Genomic DNA, 8,581 nt, shown 5'->3' with positions numbered 1-8,581 from the left:
CCAGGAAGGCAGAGGAGGAATAGGTTGAAAGATCATTGTGACTGGATTTGGTCATAAATTCTTGGATTCACAAATGTACCACAGTATGGGATCTTGTTAGTAACAAATTATTCCCAGACTTTTGTGGATACAAATGATTATGCAGTGAACAGTGTGGAGTGTTCTTAAGTGTATTTTATTCTATTATGCCACACTCAAATTTATACTAAAAGTATAGCTGTGTATTTACTAAATTTTTATACCACAGTCCTCAAAGCAGTTTGACATTCAAAATATAAAACAAAAATAATAAATTACACCACTTATCTGCAATCTGTTCTAAAATAGCATCAAACCAATATTCCTAATAGCTAAGCTCTAACACCACAAGCGTGGTGGAAGTCACCCTCAGCCACATAAATTAGTAAAGAGATGACAGGGGCAACTGCTAAAAAGCCCTGCTCTTGTTGAGTGTAGTTTGAGCAGGTCTTTATTGGCAGATATTAAGGAATGGGAAACTCTGTATTGGTACAAATGCTCCCTAAGATAGTTCACTTTCAGTGTTTTTAGAGGTTTAAATATTTAAATCAGAAGAATGAAAACATATTAGTAACCCCTGCTCACACCCGACACACAATGGATTGGGTGCTGTAAAAGATGGGCAAAAGTCCTGCCCCTTTCTGTCAATCACCAATCCCCTTTACTCCTGTTTGTTATGTTTGCAGTCTGCTTAACAACCAATCAGAGCCCATTAATGGTTCATGGAACCAGAGGGGAGACAGCGAAAGAGGAAAATCTATTATACTGTCAGCTCTTGTCAGATAAGGTCTGAGCCTTCAGAGAGAATGACTTAAGGGATCCTGTCTCAGAACCTGACTTGACAGTAAGCAGGCTAAAACAGTTAATGTTTTCAGATTTGGTTTGTGCTTCCAAAGGAGTTGGTGAGAAGAAATTCTTTCTCAGGAGATTCTTCTGTGTCTCAGATTTTGACTTTTGGGATAAAGCAGGCTAATTTCAGTTATAACTTTAAAAAGGAAACTATGCTGTTATAGAAACTAGTTTTCAGAGGCAGAAGGCTACATTACTGGAATTTCTAGGAACTCAAACCTTTTCTGTGAGAACCTAAGACTGGGAAAAGGCCAAGAATTCACCTCAGAAAACAAAGCTTGACTGATAACTGCTCTCTTGTTGGTTAACTGAAACATTATACCTTTGTGCGTCCAGCAAATGCTGTGTGTTATATTTGTATATAGCTTAAGCAACTCTACTCAACAACCTTACTCCATCCAAGAAAGTAAATAAAATTACTTTTAAAAAAACAACAACCCTCAAGCCTCATCTAGAATTACTGCTTTCAGAAGTTAGTTGAGACCTGGCTGTCAGATGGAGGTGGGCAGAGATCACATTGGTTAAACTACGCGGTATGCCACCTCTTCTTAAGTGGTAGTTAAAGCTCATACCATCACAGTACATAGAATTTAACTGTAGTTTTAAAATGGTCTTTAAGGCTAGGCCTGAAGAAGAGCAACCTTTCAGATGTAATTTGAAAGTTACCAAGGCGTTAATAACATGAACACAGGAAGCTCGTTCTATTTAGTCTGAGACCATTGGGTCTATCATGGTCAGCATTACCTACTCTGATTGGCAATGGCTCTAGGACAGTGATGGCGAACCTTTTAGAGACCGAGTGCCCAAACTGCAACCCAAAACCCGCTTATTTATCGCAAAGTGCCAACACGGCAATTTAACCTGAATACTGAGGTTTTAGTTTAGAAAAAAACAACTCATAGTGAAATTAACAAACTGAAAGACCATTTGGTCTGGATAGCATTTACTTAGGAAACCAACAAAATAGTAATATGTCAGAATGGGAGAATGATGGTAAGAGTGTCATAAGGCAATAAATGGAGGCTGTTCATTGCTCTGTTGCTTGCAGGTCTGGGTTAAACTGAGAACATGCCTTTCCCAGAGGTGTTCCTGTCCACTTAATTTACTTTTGAACATGTAACATACATTATAAACATCATTCTAGTTTGCCATTAGGAAAAAATAATACATTAAACTATAGTGTGTTTAGTCGGAGCTGGTGGTTAGGGTGTCCAAATCAGATCTGGGAGGTCCTGATTCATATGCCCACTCTGCCCTGGCAGCTTGCTCGGAAACCTTGGGCCAGTAATATATGAGTTAACCTGCTTCACAGATTCGTTGTGAGGATAAAAGAGAAGGGGAGAGTGTGTCCACTTCAGTGTCCTAGAGGATACATGATGTTAGTTAATAAATTAAGTTGATGAAAGGAATCCAATGATTTATATGGCTAAATCGGAGTCTAGCAGCACCTTAGAGAACAAGATTTTTGAGAGTCAAAGCTCCTTTTATCTAATTGAGGGAGCTCTAATTCTGGAAAGCTTGTGCTCCCTCCCCCAAATCTTGTTGGTCTCTAAGGTGCTCTTGGGCTCGAATCTAGTTGTTCTACTATGGACCAGCACGGCTACCCTTGGAAAAGGATAGTCTGAATTGTATTAACTAGAAAGTCCTATGTGAGAAAGGAGGGCCAGTTTGGTGTAGAGCAGGTTTTCCCAAACTTTTCTTTCCCCCGGCCCAGTTATTTTTACACTTCTCCTTTGTGGCCCACTAAAATTCAGGGGGTGGAGCCAGGAGACTTTGGGGGTGGACATGGAAAGAAAGAACATAAGAGAAGCTATGTTGGATCAGGCCAATAGACCATCCAGTCTAAAATTTTCTCACAAAATGCCCCAAAAGCACCAGAATGTCCACCAGTGAGGCCAGGGCACTAGAAGCCCTCTCACTGTTGCTCCCCCCACAGCACCAAGAATACAGACAGAGTATCACTTGAAAGAAAGAAAGAGAAAGAAAAAGAGGAACAAAGAAAAAAAAAGCCTTACTCACCATCAGATGACCCCAGCCAGCAACAATTCTGCCCAGGAGTTGTTTGGTAAAAAAAATAGCTACTGGAATGCCCACCCCCTGCCCTTCCTGGCTGAAACCCACCCCCCTTTCTTTACTGCCCAGGCGTCCTGGGGAAATCTCCCCAAAAGAACATACTGCAAGGCACATGAAAGCTCATATCTTGAAGAACACTTCATGGGTCTACAGTGCCAGTGGACTCCAGGTTTTCTCTCAAACACTGGGAGGGGGAGAGAAGGAAGGAGAGGCAGCCCAGCTCCTCTCTGCACAACACAGAGACGGGGGAAGGAAGCCAGACGGAGCTCAGACTTTGCAGCCTGTGTCAGTCTTCAAGGCTAGCTTTTCTCTGCACAACACAGAGATGGGGGAAGGAAGCCAAATGGAGCTCAGACTTTGCAGCCTGTGTCAGTCTTCAAGGCTAGCATTTCTCTGCACGACAGAGAGACGAGAAGAAAGGAAGTAGAACACAGCTCAGGCTTTGCTGGGGGCTAGCTTTGGCTTTTCTTGTGACCTGGTATCAAGGCTTATGTGGCCCAGTGCTGGGTCACGACCCTGCAAATGGGAAACACTGGTGTAGAGGTTAAGTGTGTGGACTCTTATCTGGGAGAACCGAGTTTGATTCCCCACTCCTCCACTTTCAGCTGTTGAAATGGCCTTGGGTCAGCCATAGCTATCACAGAGCTGTCCTTGAAAGGGCAGCTTCTGGGAGAGCTTCTCTCAGCCCCACCTACCTCACAGGGTGTCTGTTGTGGGGGAGGAAGATAAAGGAGATTGTGAGCTGCTCTGAGACCCTGAGATTCAGAGTGAAGGGCAGGATATAAATCCAATATCTTCTTTCTTTAAACTAAAACTGCAATCCTGTGCATGTGTAGAGAGTAGGTGCCACAGTGCTCACTGTAGATTACTTCCAAGTAACCATGGAGAGCAAGCCAATGAGGAAAGGTTAAGGGACTCAGGGATATTCAGTCTGGAGAAGAGGAGGTTGAGCGGGGAGACATGATTGCTCTTTTGAAAGAATTAGAAGGGCTGCCGCTTAGAGGAGGGCAGGGAGCTGTTCCTGCTGGCAGCAGAGGAGAGAAATAGTATAGGAAAAACTTTTTAACAGTAAAAGTTGTTCAACAGTGCAATCAACCCCCTCACTGGCAGTCATTAAGCAGCAGCTGGTCAAACACTTGTCAGGAATGCCCTGGAAAACCAGAACAGCAGTGCAACAGTTCAAAAACAGCTTATCAACAATTTGCCTTATGGTCCCTGTAGATTGAAAGAGCTCTGCTCAGATACTGCTGTCAGAAACATTGTATTTGAAAGCAAGGAAGCCTGCAGTTCCTCCCTTTCCACTCCTAAACCAGAGGCAATCCTGGCCGCTGATTCTGCCATATTAGTGGGATCCAACATTTTCTGTAATAAACCCACATCCCTTCCAAAAAATGTGCTTGATTCAAGGCCTTGATCTCTCCTCCCCCCACCCATCCCCACACACCCATACTCTCTTCTTCCGTTCAGCTTCGACTGTGCCACAACAGTTTTGAAATATGAAATGCAAACAGGTCTTGGCCACATGAACATGTGAATCTGCCTTATACCCATCTCTTTGGTGCAGGGGTTGCCAAACTGTGGTTTGGGAGCCACATGTGGCTGTTTCACACACATTGTGTGGCTCTTGAGCCCCCAGCAGAGAAGGTATTTGTTTATTTAAGCCAGTTCTTCGAGCCAAGCAAGCCAGTGGCTTGGAGAATGCATTTAAAGTTCAAGTTGCTTTCTTTCCACCTCTTCCTCCCCACCTATTTTCTTTCCTTCCTTCCTTCTCTCATCTGACATTCATGTCTGGTGGCTCTCACACATCTGACATTTATTCTATGTGGCTCTTATGTTAAGCAAGTTTGGCCACCCCTGCCCTAGTGGGTCCCATCTAACCCCCTCCCTAAAACTGCAGGAACACCTGCAAAGAATTTTCCTCTGTGTGTTGTGCTTTGGGGCTGCATTGTGGTTGCACCCCCATGTCAGAATTCCAAAAGTGCCCACGAGCTCAAAAAGGTTGGAGTGCCCTGTTGTCTCTCTGAAGGAAGCCCAGTTAGGGTTGCCAGGGTTGGGTTGGGAAATACCTGGAGATTTGGGGGAAGGAGCCTGAGTTTGGGGAGAGGAGGACCTTCAATGAGATATGACTCAATGAGATATGCAGGGTGAGGGAGTGCGCGTGCCCACAGAGAGGGCTCCGAGTGCCACCTCTGGCACCCATGCCATAGGTTCGGCACCACTGCTCTAGGATCTCAGGTGGCTTTCACATCTTCTACAGCCTGATCCTTTTGACTGGAGATGCCAGATTAGCGGCAAGGTATGTGCTCTACCACTGAGTCGTAGCCTAGTCCTCCTGTTGCTGTTCCAGCAGCTGGCAAATGAGCCAAAGCATTTCTGGTCCCAGCCGCTTATCAGGGTTCTAGAAGCAAAAGCGATCTCAAGGAACACAGCTTAAGCTACAAACAAGGAAGAACACAATCCCATTCAGGACAGGCACTTCTCTTGTCTTGGACTTCACCCTCATAGCTGCCAACAGGCGGGGGCGGAGCCCTTAATATGCAGAAACAAGACAGTTGAAGCTTGTTATGGTAGGGAGGTAAATATCTCATAAATAACATCCCCTGAAACTCATGTTAAAAGAACAGGACGCTTTTTCCTCCAGACTGTTTGGCAATCCTGTCACCAAGTCTCACCTCCTCCCCCACACTCCTTGTCAAGAACACTCAGACATGCAGTGACGACAGCGGATTATATATTTTTCCATCTCTCCTAATGGTATGAGGATAACTATAAATTTAGAGATGAAATGTGTCCCGCAGCGGCCAACCTCCCCTGTCCTCCGGCTCGATAAAGTTCCTCCCTGCCCACTTCAGTGGCTGAGAGTACAGAAGGCGGTTTAATTAAGTCTCCCTGGATTAATTAAGAACGCATACGCGGCTGTAATGAGCGCAGGCGGCGGCCGGGTGGGTGGGTGTGCGCGTTTGAGCAGAGCCCACCGAAGCAGGAGGAATTCCTGGGGTCTTTTGTGCGCTGTCTCTGGCCAGCGGAGGCTGAGTAGCGTGCCCGCCGTGAGACAGGAGGCGGCGGCGACTGCGGCTGCAGAGAAGGGGCGACCAGGGCGCGAGGGGCGGGAACTCGAGGCGGCCGCGACTCCTCCCCCTTCCTCGCCGCCGGTGTGGCCGGGCGGGCGCCGCTCCCTCCCCCTTCTCACCATGGTTGCCGCGGCACAAAGCGCCAGCGAGCACAGGAGGCCGCTCCCGCCGTGAAGCCTCGGCCCGTCCCCCCCTTCCTCGCCGAGACACAGCCCATTCCTCTTCCTCCTCCTCCTTTCAGGGCCGGAGACGGAGCCCAAACTCGACGAGGTCGCGGCGGTCCTTCTCCCGCCCAGCCGCCCGAGGGGATGCGGCGGCTGAGGGGGGAGGAGGACGACGACAGCAGCAGCAGCAGCAGCGGTAGCTGCGACGACGACGAAGCCGCCGGGCAGCCCGGCAGAGGCGGAGCCGAGACTCCTCGCGGCCGCCGACGCCGCCCCAGCGACCCGCGAGCCGGGCGAGAGGCCCCGACCGCTCGGCGGCGCTGCTGAGGCCCAGGGGCTGGCCTTTGCCCTCGCCGAAGAGGAGCTCCAGTGCCCCTTCCTCCTTCACGTTGCCCGGCCCGGCCCGCCCCCCTCGCCTCGGCCGCCTGGGCTGGTGACGAGCTCCCGCCTCGCCTCTCCTCGGGGCCAGCGCTAGGCGCTTGAGAACCGCCGAAAAACAGGCGGAGGGGCCGGGACGCCGCGTCCGGCCGGGAGCGAGAAGGGGCGAGATGGCGTCCTACGTGGATAACAACTTCCGTCAAGCAGTCATGAAGAACCCGGCCGACAGGAGCCCCCAGGTACACCCCCAGCCCACCTTTCACTTGCCGCTTTCTGACAAGCTCCTCTAACACCGTCGCCCTGTTGTTTTTCAGGCTCTGGCTCCTCTGCGTCCCCCCTTCACAGACTCTCTAGCTGCAATACTGCCGTCTCCTCTCTCCCCCCGCCCCGGGTTCCATTTAGGTGTAATTTAACCTTCTCTGGCCTTACCGAGACGAGAGCCAAGCTATCGGTATCTTATCTCAATACTTTTCTTCTCCCCCACGCTGTACACATCGGGCCCCTTTCTTGGTATGCGCTCTTTTTTCCGGAGTTCATGTCGCCCCCAAGATACGTTGACCTCATCTGTCTCCACAAAATTGGGAGGGGGTAAGGGGCTGAGCAGTGAAAGATGGCATTCTCTTCTTGCATCTCCCTCCATGTGCCTTTATGTATGGAGTTGTGGTGCTAGAGGCTGTGAATACAATGAGTGAGTTACGAGATTCATGAGAGGGAGGTAAGAGGGCGACTACGGATTTTGACTTGCCTAGAATCATTCAATCTAACTGCATTGTCTGGGTTTTTACAAGTTATGAATGGTGCGTGTAAGCCACAAATAATTACTTTGGGTTTTTTTTACTCCCGTCTTCTACCTGCATACGCATGCATCAGCTAATCTATTTTCAGAGATCTCTAATCTTTTTCCACTTAGGGGAAGGAAAGCCTCTCATTCATTCAGAAGCAGGCTAGGCTTCCCTTCCCCCACTTCCATCAGCAATGGTACCATTCGATGAGTGGGTGCCTTTCTTTGGACTATGTAAATTAAGTTATTTTATGTAGTTTGTACTTCTCAGTACTCAGACAGCTATATGTCTGATTTTATGGGGCAGTAATATAGTTTAAGATGCAGCTCCTTCAGTTTAGTCATTGACTTTACAACTAGTTTCTAAGGAGCTATGTAAAAAATCTACTCCAATAAACAAGCCAAGAATGACAGTATTTAAAATTTTAGGATGCTGCATCCTGCAGATTTGTTTGTTAATGTTTTGGTGAGTGTTTTGTATTTTGTGGTAAGGAAACAAGGATGTCAGTTGATGTATTAGTTTGTAAGTCCTATTAGATAATGGTGCAATAGCTCTGCATGTGGTGTTTAAACTGTCCACAGCAAAATACTGGTGGTGAGCTTTGCTGGATAGAGAATGGTATTTATAATTTGAAACTTCTTGCATATTATAAATATTTTTACTGCTTATTGGTTAGGGTTCTGGCCCCCATCTTCCAATATAAATAAAGTATAGAAGAAGTAGGTGGCTTCATTTCTTATTCAGTTTGTTTTGCTATCTCTGTCTTTGAGGTTTTTCTGATGAGGTATATTACTCAAAAGTGGAATGAAATCCTTAAACAGTGGAATAAGAATGCATGGCAAATAGGACCTGATGTGGAAGAAGATAAGGATAAAATCATTATTTTTATAAGAGAACCCTTTTAAATATGTTTAAATCTGTTAAACTGAACAAATTCCCTCTGCTCTGTGGTTGTAACTGTAGGGGCTTGTACTGTTAATTGCATAAAGATAAATATATTTTTACCACCCTGTCAAGCCTTAGCTTAATAGCTAATGCTTCATGGTGTTAACATTGCTTATTGGAGACAATGCCATCTGTCCTTTTTCTAAAGAACTTGTATTGCCTGTCTACAAGATTCTGCATATCTGCTTTTAACAAGAGATGTTATTTTTAATTGCCATGGTTACTGCAAATCTTGGGGCAGTTTCAGCAAAAATGTTAACTACAGAGAGAGTAAATGATGGACTAGTGTTATTATTTTGTT

At 46.6% G+C, this 8,581-nt stretch overlaps 1 protein-coding gene across 5 annotated transcripts in view; it reads left to right on the top strand.

Annotated features, from left to right (window-relative positions):
- Positions 1-6,585: 6,585 nt before the first annotated feature.
- RAPGEF2 (Rap guanine nucleotide exchange factor 2) overlaps positions 6,586-8,581 on the top strand; it is a 252,297-nt gene continuing 250,301 nt past the window's right edge. For 3 of the 5 annotated variants that reach the window (XM_060246578.1, XM_060246579.1, XM_060246576.1), the window contains exon 1: positions 6,617-6,792. In XM_060246578.1, coding sequence (XP_060102561.1) covers positions 6,724-6,792 — 69 coding nt within the window. In that variant the 5' untranslated portion in view covers positions 6,617-6,723. Of the gene's footprint in view, positions 6,793-8,581 lie in introns of all 5 variants that reach the window. The other 2 variants (XM_060246577.1, XM_060246583.1) reach the window with 2 other exon arrangements.

The sequence above is a fragment of the Heteronotia binoei genome, chromosome 9, assembly GCF_032191835.1.
Source record: "Heteronotia binoei isolate CCM8104 ecotype False Entrance Well chromosome 9, APGP_CSIRO_Hbin_v1, whole genome shotgun sequence".
NCBI classification, from domain to species: Eukaryota; Metazoa; Chordata; class Lepidosauria; order Squamata; family Gekkonidae; genus Heteronotia; species Heteronotia binoei.
The sequence above is the reverse complement of the archived record's forward strand: the minus strand, read 5'-3'. Positions and strand labels throughout refer to the sequence as shown.